This window comes from Hemitrygon akajei, chromosome 22 (genome assembly GCF_048418815.1).
Source record: "Hemitrygon akajei chromosome 22, sHemAka1.3, whole genome shotgun sequence".
NCBI lineage: Eukaryota > Metazoa > Chordata > Chondrichthyes > Myliobatiformes > Dasyatidae > Hemitrygon > Hemitrygon akajei.
Window position 1 is genome coordinate 32,519,122 of NC_133145.1, and position 18,164 is coordinate 32,537,285.

General features: G+C 40.7%; 1 protein-coding gene across 7 annotated transcripts in view; it reads left to right on the top strand.

Annotated features, from left to right (window-relative positions):
* arhgap44a (Rho GTPase activating protein 44a) overlaps positions 1–18,164 on the top strand; it is a 283,281-nt gene that overhangs the window by 259,320 nt on the left and 5,797 nt on the right. For 3 of the 7 annotated variants that reach the window (XM_073025913.1, XM_073025911.1, XM_073025912.1), the window contains 4 exons: positions 455–676; positions 7,039–7,485; positions 7,758–7,903; positions 12,704–13,045. In XM_073025913.1, the coding sequence (XP_072882014.1) occupies positions 455–676; positions 7,039–7,485; positions 7,758–7,903; positions 12,704–13,045 (1,157 nt within the window). Of the gene's footprint in view, positions 1–454; positions 677–7,038; positions 7,486–7,757; positions 7,904–12,703; positions 13,046–17,991; positions 18,043–18,164 lie in introns of all 7 variants that reach the window. The other 4 variants (XM_073025916.1, XM_073025918.1, XM_073025914.1 and 1 more) reach the window with 3 other exon arrangements.

The window sequence follows — 18,164 nt, forward strand, 5'->3', positions numbered from 1 at the left end:
AATTCTATAATTATGTGTTTTGAAATGACAACTGCTTCACTGTAAGAACTTGATTTGTTGTTTGACTGGATTTTACTTTTAAAGGCGCAGCAAATCTTAGTAATACGTGTATTATCCTTGTGCATGTAGGACTTAAAACAATTATACTGCATTCAACTAATTTGGCAGTTGTCATTTTATTACATATATGTAATTTCCCAGAACATGTTCAATAGCCAAGCTGAGCCTTGAAAATCTGATGCTCTGGCTTTAAGCAATAGTTGGATGGAATATTTACTACAAACTTTGTCAATCCAATTAAATTTGTGGTGCACACATTAAATTATCGTGATGTATTTTAGGAGTATAAGTTAAATGTATTTTGAAGTATTCTCTTTGTTTTCCTCTAGCATCTTCTTATTAAGCCTAGCATTCTTTTCTTTAAAGTGTTGATGGTGTCTCTGTGTTCCTGTAGCATGGGTGTGAGGGTGATGGACACTTCCTGGGTGGCCCGCAGAGGCTCCTCTGTTGTCCGAAAAACATCCTCCACCCCGCCTGGCACACAGCCCCCTCCTCCGCCCGCCGAACTCGCTGCTTCGTGTCAGTCGCCAATCCCCGAGCAGTCTGTAGAAAGTTCCACTTCTCCCTCCCCCACTCCTCCACCTAGCGGCCCAGTATCAGGGGCCGAACCAGCAAGGTAAGAGTGTGTACCAGCTGCTGTGTCTGTGTCAGCAAGCTTTCAAAGCTTTCTACCCCTCCCTCCAACCACCCCCCACCCCCGACCATTCTGCTTGACTGTTACCTGAGCTTCTGGCACGTGCAGTGAGCTGAATGAGGAAAGAGTGCACATTTCTCATCAGTATAATGACACTAGTTACCGATTACATTGTGGCCCTTAAACTTACCCAATCTAATTTTCTGCGTTGTGAAGGAATATATACAGTAGCATTTGTTTGGCTAGAAGGTAAAACAGTGGCATTGCACAAATAGTGACTGCTTTTGAGGGTATTTGTAGGTTAAATGTAGTGCCTCCTGGAACACAAGATGGCCAAAAGAGAGACACAAAATTGGCTGACGGAATGAACAGTTCACCCAGTTTAACATTACACGATGAGGAGTATGAATCGAAACAAAAATTTTGTGAAAGAAAACTGAAATTTTGTGAGTGGACATGGAAACTGTGGCAGGCTGAGTTCCATTTTGGGAACTCCACTATGAAACAACAAAAGGGAATAGCAACTTTCAAATAGTAAGACTGTAGGAATTCAGAATCAGCTTTATTATCACCGACATATTTGACGTCAAGTTTGTTGTTTTGCAGCAGCAATGCAGTAAAATACAAAAAAACTATAAATTACCCTAATAAATAAATCGTGCAGAAAATAGGAATAACAAGTTTGTGTTGATGGAACATTTAGAAATCTGATGACGAAGGGGAAGAAGGTGTTTCAGAGTCTTTGAGGCATCTGTACCTTCTCCCCAATGGTAGTAACAGGAACAGGATATGCCATGGAGCATGCTCACATCCTTGGTGATGGATGCCACCTTCTTGAGGTTATCTGTGACAGTGGGGAGGGTTGTGCCCATGATAAGCTGGCTGAGCTCTGGAGTATTATGGAGGAACAGAGAGATCTGCAGAAAGCAGGAAATGCAATGAATAGGTACAAGAGTAATGGAATAGAATCAGGGGATAGAATCATCAAACATTGGTGAGGTCATCCAAAGTCATACAATATATCAAGTATTTGCTGATTTAAAAAAGTGCTAATCAACCTAACCCTGACTTCTGGCATTTGGTACATTGCTCATAGTGTCAAGGAACTTTATACAGCTTTCTTGTTCCACTACCCTTTAAGATAACATTCCAAATCTCTGCTACTGTCTTACCTTCCCTCTAATTTTTCTCCCGATAAGATCTTTGAAAATGCTTGCTTTCATTTCAAGGATGCCAAAATAAATGGGGTGATTTTGTGAAGCAGTTGTGTCAAGCTTCATGTAGACTGCACCTCCTTGGTTCCATTCAAATGGCACCGGGAAGTTAACTTTGCAGGTAGTGCAGAATCGGATGGAGCCTGAAAGTGATAAGTCATAAAGTTAATCTTCCTGTGCTGAACTTGGTTTTCTTCAATGAGAAAAGATGGGGTGATCTAATCAACTTGTTAGATAATTATGGGAGTTGAAAGGTGAGGCAAAAAAATTACTTCCTTGCTTGGAAGGTCCAGGAAAGGGGCAAAGCCTTACAGTCTGACTGCTCAAGGGTTATCTCAGGGAGCATATCTCCACACGGAGGGCAGCCAAATTATTCAATTCTCCAAAAACCTGCTGCAGTTAGGCTAAAAAGTGCAAACAAGGCACGTTTGCTTGGAGTTAAAATATAAATAAGACAAGATCCAAAGCAACAACAAAGTAACCAGGAAGGACGAAGGACATGCTATACCAAAAGCTTCCCCACATTTATAGTGTTACTGTGCTCTAACAGCTAATCTTCAGGAGAAAAGTGTGCTGACATTCAGCTTCAGCGTCAAATAATGAGCAGTCACTATTTAATCTATTATACCCTTGGAAAAGGAAGTTAACTAATCTTCAACTGAGTCACAAAGATAATATACTATTGTTTTACACCCATAAAATGCTGGAGGATCTCATGTCAGGCAGCGTCTGTAGAAATGAATGAGCAGTCAATATTTCAAGCCAAGACCCTTCTTCAGGACTGGAAAGGAAGGGGGAAGATGGCTGAATAAAAAAGATGGAGGAGGGGAAGGAAGACAAGCTAGAAGGTGATAACCTCTAGAAGGCGGCACCCATCACTAAGGATGTGAGCATGCTCCATGGTGTACCCTCTCCCTGTTACTAATGAAGCTAGGTAGACTGGAGAGGAAGGAATCTGATAGGAGAGGAGAGTGAACCATAGGAGGAAGGGAAGGAGGAGGGAACCAAGCGGAGGTGACAGGCAGGCGAGGAGAAGAGATGAGAGGCCAGAGTAGGGGAACAGAAGAAGAGAGTAAGGGAGGGAAAATGAATTACTGGAAGGAGAAATTAATGTTCATATCATCAGGTGTGAGGCCACCTAAACAGAATATGAAGAGTTTCTCCTCAATCCTGATAGTGGCCTCATCATGGCAGACGAGGACCAAGGCATTGGAACAGGAATGGGGATGGGAATTAATGAGCCATGGCCTCCTCGTCTGCCATGATGAGATATGACCTCCTGTTTTGTCATGATGAGGCCCCTCTCAAGGTAGAGGAGCAACACCTCATACTCTGTCTAGGTAGCCTCCAATCTGATGGCATGGACATCAATTTCTCCTAGTAACTTTTTCCCACTCCCCCTCCCTCTTCTATTCCCCACTCTGCCTTCTTAGCTCTCCTCCTCACCTACCTATTACCTCCCCCTGGTGCCACTCCTACTTGCTCTTCTCCCATGGTTCACTCTCCTTTCCTGTCAGGTTCTTCATCTCCAGTCTACATGGCTTCACCTTCCAGCTAGTCCTTCCCCACCCCAGCACCTTTTTATTCGAGCATTTCCCATCCTCCTTTCCAGTCCCAAAGAAGGGCCTTGACCCAAAACATCAACTGTTTGTTCACTTCCGTAGATGCTGTGTGACCTGCTGACCTCCTCCAACAATTTACATGTGTAACTATGGATTTCCAGATCAGCAGAATTCTTTGTGATATTTTTACATAACACTCCGGGCTTTTAGTTGCAATTTCATTCGATTGCCACTAGAGGGCGGTCTGTAAGCGTAAATGCAGGGATTATACAGCTTATGTAGAAAAAACAAACTGCAGACGTTAATTTAGATTTTGCATTAAAGATTGAACACCAGGGGTATAATAGCTCAGTTCAGAAACCAGTATTTGCTGCTTTTGTCTTCAGGCTGATAAATCAAGCTACACATTTGTACAATGGATTCCAGTTAATTGGGACACATTGAAACCAGTACATTTGGCCCCATTATGCAGCTTCCTCAATTATTCAAAGTTTCATGAATGTAGTTAAAAAAGTAAAAAAAAGACAAACTACTATTTAACTGAATAACAAATTATGTACTTAAATGAAATACAAAACAAATTCGAACACTACCAATACTACTACAATACTATAAAACTACGTTCCTAATAGTTCATTCCATGTATGCTGCCATGTTCTTTTGATTGAATGTAGATGAAGAAAGTCAGAACAGACACCTAGTGTAGATAATGGACTACCTTCATGTAATGCTACAGATGATAGCATCCTCCAAAGCTTTATGCATTGTAAAATTCAAGATGATTGTCGATAGCTTCAATTTCTTCATAGTTCCTAACTTGTTGAAGTAGGGAAATTGTTTCGTTTTCACTTCTGGCCTTTCTGGCTTGAAACTGTAGAGAACAAAACATTTCAGAATTTTCTTACTGCTTCTTTCTTGCCAACAATCAGTGACAAAAATCACGGCTTTTTTAACACTAGCACACACGGCTGATGCTATTTAAGGGCTTCTCACTCTAAGTACAGTGTAGTGTCTAATGGCCGTACAAGTGCACGCATCTGACGCTGATTAAAAACTGTTCAGCAACAGTCTCCGCCCTGGTTAAGTCCCTGAATAAATGAAGGGACTCCCAGCTATTTTCTTGATTAGTTTTTGATCTTTAAGAGTTGTCCCAAATAACCCCTATTAACTAATGGTCCAATTAATTGTATTTACTAGTAAAACCCTTCTCAAAGTGTTGATGAAGGTGATACAAAATGTCTTTATTTCATTCAGAATTGGAAAGTAGCACAACAGCAACCAGAAACATTTTCTGAAATGATCATGGACTTTTCAGGATTGTTTTTGATCAAGGGCAAGAAATACTGAACAGACTTAACTCACCCGACGTCTTTTATATAATTTTCTTCTATTGAAGCTGTGTAATCGGCTTCAAATTTTAAGCTGGAATTGTGAGGCTGAACAAATGGTGCATATCAATAACAAATATAACGGTGTTGTTGTTCCCACAATCACTTCATCTAGTAACTATGTTTAACTAAACTGTGAAAGACTGTATAATCAGAAGGGAGCAGAATGTTTATTAGTGAAACTATTCTTAAATAGCTTTTGTTATTTTCCTGTAATAGTACAACAACTTTATTGATATCTTAAGAAATGACTTCTAAATTAGCTAATAATTATCTGTAGGGCAATTTGGGGTTCCTGGGGGTATATTTGTCACTTTAGTTGTGATTCCACTTCAGTGTGTCAATATTACATCAATAGAAAACTATTTTGAGATATTGACAGTTTTCAGTCCGATAAACTTTTTAAATATCTCTATATAAAAATATTTATAGAAATTGACTGCTCTTGCGATTGAGCAGAAAAGCCATGGTAGAGTAGTTAGCTCCATCCAATCTATTTGGGTATGTATAAATCACTGAGCAACAGATCTTGCACACATTGCAATTAGTGTTTTACTTGCTAGTTAAGACACCAAGATTATAACTTGTCTTAAGATAATGAAAAGCTTTCAAAAGAAATTATCAGAATTTATCCCAATAATGTGACTTGAATATGTTTGCCTAAGCCAAATTTTATTGTCTTCAGGTTCTCTGGTGTTCTCATTTAATAAATAATTCATAATTCACACCCTAATACACAATCATATTACTATTGGTGCTAAAATACTCTGAATTACCATCAGGAATTAAAATTGAAAGTAGGCTTAGCTGCTTAGACTATTGTATTCAATGTACACTGTATTGGCACTTGATATTTCTAAACAACCCTGATCATGCAACAGTAGTGTAGTGGTCAGTATAACGCCCTTTACAGTACCAGTGACCCAGGTTCAATTCCCACCGCAGCTTGTAAGGAGTTTGAACGTTCCCCTTGACACTGTCTGGGTTTCCTCCAGGTCCTGTCATTTCCTCCCACAGACCAAACATGTACCGGTTGGTAGGTTAATTGGTCATTGTAAATTGTCTCATGATTAGGCTAGGTTTAAATCCGGGGATTGCTGAACTGCACAGCTCAAAGGGCCAGAAGGGCCTATTCCATGCTATATCTCAATAAATGAACAAATAAAATTATATATCTTTAGACATATTAAAAGTTAAAAGATAATGCAGATCTTTCCCAATTTGTTTTTGCTTATGTGGATGACGGAAGTGAGCCTACACGGGCCATTTTTAATTAAAATTCAGCATTATCAAAGCATCTGGCCATTATTTACCTCTCACAATGTTCATTGCTTTGGGGAAAGATGTATAAACTGCCCTGAAATAATATTACTTCCTCTGCACTCTCGCCAAGTGTAAAAATTATCCTCATCAGTCAAACATCCCCAGTTGCACGAGAAAGCTATCAGTGAGTGTTATTTCTGCAACTGAACGGCCGAGAAAGCTATGTTGTGGGGCACATTATAAATCAGCAATGTATGCTGTAAAACTCATCCCAGGTCAGCAATACTAGACGTGACAATGTCAGAACGATGTTCGGCAGCTGAAAATTTGTTCTATCGGTCAGGTTTAGCACTGCCATCCAGGAATGTGATTATGGGGAACAGTATTCCCTGGGATCACTTTCAATCAGGTTCTATTCCCTCAGGCATGAATGAATCCAGACTTTTACTTATTCTGTTAAATCTCTTATCCTGAATATGTTTGTTCAATTTCTTTTACAAATCAGAAATATTGCCTCCCTGCAATATAAAAACACACACACACACACACAATAAAATCGAGAAGAAGTGGCTTGAGAAACTATTGGTGTATCACTGCTGCTTTGAATTCAAGTGCAGTGAATGCATGTGCACTCTGTAATTTAAATCCTGTTGCTTACGATTGCAAAACTTTATAACACGTTTCACATTCAGCATGGCACTGCTCCGTCCATGGTGTCCACTGTGTGTTGTGTAGTCACCCACTCACCTTAACAGCCCTGCTTTGTTGCTGTATGCAGATGTCTATTGTATATTGTCAAGCAGTGTCCGAGTTACTAAACCATGTATTTTTTTTCTCTGTTGATTTCTTTTTTCCCCCTTGTCCTATTTTCTTTTGTACCTCCCCAACAAATGTTGTTGCTCTCTTAATGTTTACAGCGCAGACGAGTTGTCTTCCAATTGGTCGGATTCCTGTTATTCTTATCCGTCCCCAGAGGATGACAGACCTACCCCGTCTCCTTGCTCCCAGCATGCCCACCATTTCTACCATAAGGCTCAGCCATCTGCTCGGCCTGAGGCTGTACCCCAAGCCTCGCCCCCTCAGCGATGGCCCGGGTACAGCCCAACCTTGCTCACTCAGCCTCCTTCCTCACAGCAGCTTGACATCAACTCTAACCCTCAGCCGTGCTCCCTTCACCTCCCTAAGCCAGGCTCCCCTACTGACTCGCATGTATCTGAAACTAACGTCTCACCTGTCTACATCAAAACCCCTCTTCTCCTAACCAAGCACAACTCCCATTGTACCCCCTCCACCCCTTCTGTGTCAGCCTCTCCCCCTTGGGTCGGCTGCGCCTGTGCCAGAGACAAAGGAACCAGGCTCACTAGGTAAATATTTGCAATTCGTGCCTCAATACAAAGAATACCTTTGAAACTGTAGTTAAAGCTGTCGTTAGGATGTTTACTGAGGGGAAAGTAACACAGACAACTAATAAAGAAAATAATGTGCAGGGTCACGTGTATATGTTGAGTGTGCATGTTGTATAAGTTAGTTAACCAAGACTGGTAGAAATATGTGTGTGTTTATTCTATATTTGTATGTCTGCGCTGAGACCAAACAGGTTCCCATGTACAAGTAATCCTCTTCTTTTTCTCTTCAGTGCAATGAAAGGCAAAGAGCTCTCCCCTGTGATTGGACAGAAAGGCAGGCCCGTTTCTGATCATGTGACTTCTTCCAGCAGCCTTCAGCAAAGCATTGCCACCAGCCAACTGCCGACTGAGCAGAGCCCCCACACGTTGCGCAAAGGTGGACACTTGCCTTTTCTTTAATGCTTATTAAATCTGCTTCATTGTATGCTGACTGCTTTTGAAGTAGATAATGGGCTTATGGGGCTATCACGACATCCAATGGGTTTAAGTAGGTATGTTTAATCTCACACAAATGTATACAATATACATCCTGAAATTCTTTTTCTTCGCAAACATTCGCGAAAACGGAGGAGTGCCCCAAGGAATGAATGACAGTTAAATGTTAGAACCCGAAAGCCCCCTCCCACGCATAAGCAGCAGCAAAGTAACAACTACCCCTCCTCCACCAACAAAAAGGCATCTGCACCCCCCACCAAGGACCAATCGTCAATAAAGACACGGATTTGCAGTACCCCAAAGACTACTCGCTCACCAGGCAATTCAGCGTACCACAGGCTCCCTCTCTCTCTCCCTTATAAGGAAAAAAGAAGTGTCCCCGTTTCACAGCGAGAGGAGAGACATAACAAACAACCCACTGATTTATGGTGTCAAAGAGTCTGTGGCGTCACTTTTTCCGAGCTCTGTGCCCAAAGAACTCCTGTCTCTGGGCACACAGCCAGCAGCCAGCTCACTGCTTCCCATCTTCCATTTACTCCCATGGCACATCAGGCAGCAGCACCGGCCTCGAATCCGCCCGCCTCCAGAACCACGGAAGTCTGGCAGCTTGGAGGTGCGTTGGTCTTCCTTGGCATATCAAAAAGCGGCTGATCACAAGCCCCTGAGAGTGGGTCCTGTCTCCACAAAGAACCAACGTCAGCGTGTAACTCCAAAAAGAACCCTGAAAGGAAAAAAAGAGATATTAATGATGGAAATAGAGCTGTTTCCGAAGATGTAAGCAAAGGAGTCACCATTATGCACTGTCATCCTAAGCTCTGCTCTCCGTTGTAGACAGAGTCACGAGCGGGGAAGTTACTTGGCACTGCAGTGATAGGACACACTCAGATCCAGCAGAGCATATAATGTAATGTAAACACATCATAATGTTCCAAATTTTAAAAATAGCAGAAGAACCAGTGTTCTGCCTGTAAACTGGGCGGGAATTTTCAAATAATAGGCATAAAATTCAGGGCACTGGAGTCCAGTTTAGGAGACTGGATGTGAAGATTCAGGTCAGTTTGCAGTTTTATACTGGAAGTTACAACGCCAAGAAACAGAAACACACCAAGAGATACTGAATAAGATTGTGCACCAAACTCTTCTATCAGCATTAGCATCCGGCAAAACAGTGGATGGTTGGTAAGAAAGGGTATGTGTGCAAGCAGTGGAAAACCTAAATGTTGTGTTCCCTCCAAAGCTCCAAACATCATCCACGTTAAAAAGTGCAATATTAGCATCATGGAGTTTTGATTTGAGAGGAAAACGGGAACAGCTGGTCAGGTGAATCTAGTACAGGAGAGTCAGACATGAAAGCAGATGCCATTTAAAGGATGGATTTGAGCTCAGATGATCAATATCATTAAATGATCACCATGTCATGTGACACTCTGATTCAAGGGTTCCAAGCAGTCAAATGACAACAGAAGTTAGTGGAGGTTATCAGTATTCTGAGAAGGAAAGAGAGACAGAGCCAGCAGTGTCCTCTCATTACTATTGATACTTAATCTCCTACTAGGGAACGAGACAGGGTAGGTGACAGAAGTGTGTGTAGGGAAACACTTTGGATTTAATGATCATAATTCCATTGGTTTCAAGATAATTACGGAGAAGGATAGGGTCGGCTTGAGATTCAGAAAGGATCTGGCAAGTGTAGATTGGGACAAGTGTTTTCTGGCAAAGGTGTGCTTAGTAAGTGTGAGGCTTTCAAGAGTGAAATTTTGAGCGTACAGGCTTTGTATGTTCCTGCAGAATAAAAGGCAAGGATAACAGGTTTAAGGAACCTTGGTTTTTGAGGGATACAGAGGCCCTCTTTAAGAAGAAGATGGAGGTGCATAGCAGGTACAGGCAGCAAGGAACAAATGAGGGTTTTGAGGAGTATAAGACATGCAAGAGAACACTTAAAAAGGAAATCAGGAAGGCTAAAAGAAGGTACGATGTTGCTCTAGCAGCTTACAGATATATTAAGAGCAAAAGAATAGCGAGGGACAAAGTTGATCCTCTTGAAGATCAGCACGAGGAAGATTTTTTTTGTATCTGAGGTCACGGACTGTATATGGATTACAGTGTTCATTGGTCCACATAGGTTGGTTGTAGATGATTGCATCTCTGACCAGAAGCTTGTGACTAGTAGTATGCTTCAGGGATTAGTTATGTATCTGTTATTATTTGTCAACTAGTATATCAACGATCGAGATAATAATGTGGTAAACTGGATCAGCAAATTTGTGGATGACAACAAGCTTGAGGTGGGTTCTGGACCAGCTGAAAAAATGGGCGGAAAAATGACAGATGGAATATAATGCTGACAAGTGTGAGCTTTTGTATTTTTGGAGAACAAACCAGGTTAGGACATGCATGGTGAATAGTCGAGCACTGAGGAGTGTAGTAGAACAGAGGGATCTGGGAACACAGATCCATAATTCCTTCAAAGTGGTTTCACAGGTACTATAGATAGGGTCGTAAAGAGAGCTTTTGGCACATTGGCCTTCATTAATCAAAGAATTGAGATGTAATGTTGAGGTTGTATAAGATGTTAGTGAGGCCTAATCTGGATTTTTGTGTACACTTCTGGTCAACTATCTACAGGAGAGATATCAATAAAATTGAAAGTGCAGAAAATAATTGACAAGGATGCTGCTGGGACTTGAGGACCAGAGTTATAGGGAAAGATTGAATAGGTTAGGACCTGACTTCCTGGAGAGCTGGAAAATGAAGGGAGATTTGATAGAGGTATACAAAATTACGAGGCATTTTCCACTGAGGTTGGGTGAGACTAGAAGTGGAGGTTAAGAGTGAAAAGTGAAATGCTTAAGGTTGACTTCTTTACTCAGAGGGCGGTGAGAGTGTGGAACAAGTTGCCAGCACATGTGGTAGATGCGGGATTGATTTCAATATTTAAGAGAAATTTGGATAAGTACATGGATGGGAGGGGTTGGAGAGCTGTGGTCTAGGTGTAGGTCGATGGCAGTAGGCTGAATAATAGTTCAGCACAGACCAGATGGGCCAAAGGGCCTGATTCTGTACTGTATTGTTTTATGATTCTATGATTCTACTAATTCAGTCATGAAAATCTGGCTGAGAATTTTGAAGCTATGGTCATGAAGCGGAGGTGAGTGTTGCCGGCTGTTCAGGCGCCTGAGGCACAAAGCACATGGATGTGAGGATTTATGCTGGTTCACCACACAGGCCACCATCTCACCATCGGGAGGAACGGCTGTGCATTACAGGAGAAAGGGGAAAAGAATATAAGATGAATCAAAAGAGCTCCTTTCTCCAAGCCATTGGTGAAGATGTAATTCATGTGTAGCACAAGTAACTGTGACCTGATTTACCAAATGCCCCCTCCCCTCTTCCTCCATCTTCTGAACAATAAATCCTATCAGAAAATGTGCATTATAAGGAAAACCGTGCTAATTTACTACCAAACGTAAACTAATTTTGATCAGTCAGTAGTCCTTTTGTTTCATATGCCTGTGCTCCTTACTCTGACCTTAATACAGGAGAGATACTGGTTGTTATTAAGATACTGATGATGAGGCCATAGGCAGTTGAAATGCTCAAATCTAATCTTGTTTTAAACATCTGAAGTATCAGACGGTGTAATGGTGCACTGCATTGTCACAGTCTTTTGGTGACTATACAGTTGTTTGGTGTGTTCATGTTTTTAAGCATGTGTATGGCAGGCAAGGGAGCACGTATTGCCCTTTTCTAAGTGTGCTTGAGAAGATAATGTCTTTGGGTATCTGAAAGGAAAGTGACCCCACCCAGCCTCCCTCTCTCCCTCCCTCCCTTCACAGACCTGCCTCTCGTCCTCCCTCCTCCTCCACACTCCATTCTCTCCACCCCTCCCCATCCCCCAAACTCTATTCTCTCTCCCTCCTTCCACAATCGTGCCTTTCCTCCTCCCAACCCACTTCAATCTCTTCTCTTCCCCCCCCAGTTAAGACTCTTCTCCACACTGTTCAGCGGATGGGGGGGGGGGGGGGGTAGGAGAGAGGGGTAATACAAGGTGGTCCACTCTCTGACCAGAGGACACCTTGTGTTTCTGTTCTGACGTTGCTTCTCCCTAGTTTGATCCTTTAAATTTCCTCAATGGCACTCGCAAGCATTTCTCCCCTTATGTAGTCCTCTGTGTCTCACAAACACTAATGGGGCAGCATGGTAACATGGTATTTGTTATACCGCTTTACAGTACTAGTGACCTGGGTTCGATTCCCACCGTTGCCTGTAAGGAGCTTATAAGAAACCCCAGTGCATGGGTTTCCTCCAGACGCTCTGGTTTCCTCCCACAGTCCAGCAGCATACTGGTTTATAGGTTAATTGGTTATGATAAATTGTCCCGTGTTTAGGCTAAGATTAAACTGGGGTTACTGGACAGTACAGCTCAAAAGCCCAGAACAGCCTATTCCACGCTGTATCTCAACAAATAATAGTGCATAACTTGTTCTCGCTGCTGTGCTGCACAGATGTCCCTCTATGTATGTCATTTATAAGAACAATCATTGATATAAAATACATATTTTAATTTGAACATTTGCTTTTTGTTCAGATGAACACCTATTTTCTGCAAATTTCCAGCATTTTGTGCACATTGCACTGGATTTGAGCATCTGCAAAATCAGTTGCGTTTTCTTAAATTATACTTCATCCAATAAAATTAGGCTTTATAAGTAATACAGTCTATTTTTTTTTCTCTTTACAGCTGCAAAGAAGGTGGTGCCATTACCACCCAAAATCCCATTTGACCAGGCGACAGGCCAACCTTCACCCGCCAGCCTTTCTCCAACCCCTCCGAGCACTCCATCCCCATACGCTGCAAACTTCCCTCAAGCCTACACCCTGCCACCAAGCCAAACTCCCCCAGCCGCACCATCCCTGTCTTCACCTCCTTCCCAAACGAGCACTTTAACCAAATCTCGACCCACAGTGAAGCCGAGACAAAGGCCCACACTTCCACCTCCACAACCTCCTACCCCGGGCCTTTCTGGACCCAGTCCGCAGCCCCTGGAACATACCATTTTAGCTGGAGAAAGCATGTCTACAGGTATGAATTTACATTAATTTAACCATCTCTGCAGATTAATCCAACTCATGCTAACTTCACACTGATTTAGAAATCATTGAATTAATGCTTACATAAAATACTCATTTTGGAATTATAAGATCAGTGAAATGAATTTGAATTCTTGTTTTGAAAGTTAATCAAAAATTGTAATGACTTAGTTTTAAAATGAAAACTATACAAGAGATTTTTTAAAATTTATTCTCAAAATGCAAAACATACATAGTTTTGCTTTTAGTTGCCCGAGAAGGTAGGTCACTATTACCTTCTTGAACCACTGTTCATAATTTGATACAATGGCTGGGCCATTGCTAGGCACAGTTTAGAACAGCGATTCCCAAACTTTTTTATGTTGTGGACCAATACCATTAAACGAGGGGTCAATGGAGCCCAGGTTGGAAAGCCCTGGTTTAGAATCAGTCATGTTGAGATGTGATTGGAGTCTCAACTAATCAGTTTGGATAAAATCAGCAGGCTCCTTCACTAAAATAAATTAGTTGACTGGGAATACAATGATGATCACCTAACCAATTATTTTGTCCAGTTTTTTTCAATTAATCTTGAATTCCTTTTTGTAATTAAAGCTTGGGGTTTATAAGTCTATAAATATCACTGCTGCCTTCAGTATCTGGTGACCAAGTCACTGGTTAAATCAATTTACTGGTGGATACTGTCTAATGACATTTGAATCTAATATTCTATATTCTCGGACAGCTCACCATACATAGCTTCTCTTGGTACCCCCACTGCTTCCCATCCCCTGTCCCTACGACGAGTTTTACAATGGCTGGCTGGAACCCCATCAATGGCTGTCCTAATAAGATTCTGAGAATATCTCAACAATGTAAACAACTCATGGCCATCTCCCAAGTTCTGGCAGTGAGTTTAGAAAAACATGAATTGAAGTATGACTTTTGATACATGACATACATAGAACTACATTGTCAGAAGAATTGTGTTGTAAAAGAATCAAACAAGAATTCAAATGCATGATTTGAATCAAAGTTATTTTGCAATAAATTGGTAAAATAATAGGATGAAATTATACTGTTCTAGAAACATGTAGTGGTTTTAAATGATTTAAAACAGTGTGTATTTCTCATATTTTAAGAAGTGGACCTTTAGTTCCAATGTGTTCAAAGTCAATTAAAAATTACAGGAACAGCCTCTTTGGATAGTTTTAGAAGTATCCAGGAAGTTATAATTCTCACTTCTATACCCATTATCCCTTCAACACAGCCAAAAAAAAACCTGTTTGCCCAAACCAAATTTTGGGTTTCTGCAGGAGGTCTCAACTGCTTAGAAAACACTTCCAATTACAAGCCCAGTTATCTCCTTGCAGCAGGGGTCGCCTGTCTGCATGCAACCTCTGGAGGTACCAGTTCTGGAAGATGGTACTGTGCTGGGTCTGTGGCAGGTAACTGCCTGATGATTCACCACTTTGCTGCTACTTAGAACCGTTTCCTCTCTTCTGTGGCTGAGAAACCAATGATAAAATGCAGTGATGACTAACATCAATTTAAATAAAGTATTTGCCATGCAGATGACACAGTGCAAAATGTAACAAATGGAGATATAAGAATGGAAGGAAGGCACCATTTTTCTTCTATAATTGGGTAATAGGATGCTGGCTTTTTAGAATCCTGGTAACAGATTTTATTGAACACTCAATCATTAATATACTGAAGTGGATACAAATTCAGCTGAAAGTTATGGATAAGCATCTCATTTGTATTTCATTTCTTTGTAATTTTTTAAAAAGAAAAATGTTTCATTTCTCCCCACCAATAATAGCTGTTATTACTGATGACCATGAAATATGTATTTCTGACACCTTCGAGCATAAGGAGAGAGAGAGATATGCTGGTAACACTCTGAATTATCAAGAAATGCCAGTTCATAGAACTGAGCATTAGCTCATTAATCTGACTGACAGCAATCTACTTAATTGCAATGTCTATATATAACAAACTGTAAGCAGAAATTAAACTTTGAACTTCAATTGGGGACGAAAATTATATAAATGGCTTTTTAAAAAAAAATATTGTTACAAATAATACCTTCAAAACATTTTTTGCACTGAGTCAATTGTCTTTCAATGCCCAAAGGACATAATAATATTTACTGCAGTGCTCAGTTAAACCCATTTTGCAGTAGAGTGTAACTTATCATTTTAAACACAAGATTCTGCAGATGCTGGAAATCCAGAGTAACACATACAAAATGCTGGAGGAACTGAGTAGGTCAGGCAGCATCTATAGAAAGGAATAGAGTGTGGACTGTTTATTTTCCTCTGTAGATGCTGCCTGACCGAAGTTCCTCAAGAATTGTATGTGTGATACTATTTTAAGCATTTTGAGATGATTAATATAATCAATAAATGGAAATAAAGGAGGGCCATTCCTACTAAAGAGGAAGTTCTGTCTGCATTATTGGAAAGCCAGTAAACCACGGTCACTCAAAAGCCAAATAGTTTCAGCAGTTTTACGTCCATTTTGTTAATTTCCCAATGCGGAAAGTTCACTTCAACCTAAGCTTGGTAGGTTGTTGCCCATTCTGCTGCTCAACAAACCAAGCAAGAAAGGCTACATTTTTCCACAAGTGCAAAAGTAAAGCAAAATCCTGAACCTTACCAAAGTATAACATTTATGAAATCAAATTAGCTTACTTGCTATTACTATAAAAATAATTTAGATATGTGGAAATATTGATGAAGCTTCTGATAACCATCCTTGTAATCAGTCATTCATGCCGGGCATATAATGTGGTCATTCACTGATCTTGTCTTATTTATTTCTGTTGAAGTCATATGTATTAATATATTTAACTAAACCTTGACTTAGCTTCAGTATAGCTTTAAAAGCTGTATGCAAAGGTTTCTATAGCATTTTTAAGTTTCTGCAATTGGCCCCATTCCTATGTCTTCTTGTATAGCGAGTAATGCTTTTTGGTCATGTTAGTAAGGAAAAGAATCTCATCAAGGTACAAATTAGGATTGAGGTTATTTATATGTACTTTACAATTGCATTTTCCTGAATGTAGTTTACCCTTATTTTACTCCCATTTTCCTGATCCAAGCTGTCCTTAAAATGGCAAACACCAGTTATACTTTAAGGATAAAATCCCATGCTGTTCAGAAATGCTGATAGTAAGCCCTATTGTTAATAATTTCATGGCAACTCATGTCCCTGATGATTTACTGTCAGGCAACTGTCTGATTTGGTTAACATGACGAGGCATGTGATTTCATAGAAAGAGTAGGGCTCAGAAATTCCTTCATATAAATCCTAAAATTGGGACCGTGCAATTAAAAACCATTTCAACCCTGAGTTCCACAATGGTGACATCTATTTCTGAGTGTCCTAACATTGTTGGGAATTTGACTCCTGATCTTTAAGCTGGATTTCCATTTGTGCCAACACCTTCTTTCTTTTATAGATCATCTCCAAATTGTGTCAACAGTACAACAACATTCAAAATTTGTTTATTTCCTTCAGAATATTGGTCTGAAGGAAGGCACTTCTCATTTCCACACAGAACACCCAGCTCTTCCTATTCCAATTCCCTCTAAAAGCTGTGACGTTTAGATGACCAGTATTCACATTTTGCACAGATACCTATGAACTCCTGCAACCTCAAACCAAATCTGTCATGTGTACCTTGATTGCTTTGTCAGTGGATGTCAAGGTCACAACAAACAGACTCACCTTCCTGGCCCCAAGACCATTCCAAACCACTGCTGATCTCTGCCATTTCTCACTAGTTGCTGCTCTCAGCTCCAGGAGAGCAGTCACAAAAACTCCATTCGTAGACTGTTCATGAAGTATTGCTCCTTGCAGAGACTTCTCTGAAGCTCCTGATATAGCCCAGGAGGGTTTCCATAAACTCTTTGCATAGCAGTTACCCTTTTTCATCCCACTATGATCAATCTGACCCCTGCACTGCTTCGCTCACACTCCTCCCCCAGCCACTGTAGCAACACTCCCCTGGAGCTGGAAGAGTGTTGCTTGTATCGAGATGTGTCTCATTAAGATCTGGTTACCAGCACCTGCAGGAAGTTGTCACAGATTAATCAAGTGTGTCACACTGAAAGTCACACCAAGTACCACTGCATGGATATACTTGACAACAATGACCTCAGTCGTAGTGGGACTTTCACAATTGCCTGCACAATGCAAATTTAGCTTTAATGCTGATAATTATGTCAACTGCAGGAAATCCTGGGCCATAACTTGGAGTGTTTTAGATGTTGTAATAGAGAAGCCCCAAAGTACAAGCTAGTCTATCAAATTCAAGTGCTGTTGGTAATGAAATGGGAATGAAGTTGGAGAAGGAGGCAGAAAGTATTGTCCAACAATATTGAAATCAACTGTGAGATTACCATCATTGTTAAAAAGCATCACAAAAACAAACTTTAATCCAGAGATCCCAAAGATGTCTATGACAGTTACGAGCACCAACAAAAGGTCCAGGTTAGGGAGTGTGACAACATCTGATTGTATTTTCTTTTGTTGGATGAGGTACCAGAGTGCCTGCTGCAGCTTGAGACCATATCCAACTAAGGGCCAGAAACTTCTATAGAGGGATAAGTATACACATAGCCCAGAAACATTTGCATATGGCCTTTAACATTAAAGTAGAATCTGAAAAAAAATTAGTAGCTAAAACATTACATGCAGGCCTTTACATGTATAATATATTTTTCTTGGAGTTAATGCATTTCATTACTTCATTTTGATTTTACTGGTTTATATGTTTTCTACCTAAATGGATGGTTGATTTCCTGCGTGTTTTACATATCAGCTTGCTGTTATTGACATAAATTTTCTTTTCAGTGGAATTCCTCTCGTTATCGTTTTCAAAATTCTGAACAATTTTTCTATTAATGTCTTCTTTTCCTTTTGGGTGCCTATGTTGTATTCTTGCAGCTGTTTGACCAGAATGAGTCTATATTGGCTAAGTGTGAGGGGGAATTTAGGGTAAGCCGGTGCAACGACCTCCCCTCTGGCACTTGAGCTAACTCTGGAACTCCTTCCGTTGCTATTTGTATGTCACCACTAACTCATCTGAACTGGCCTTTGCATGAGACTGAAGCAGAACT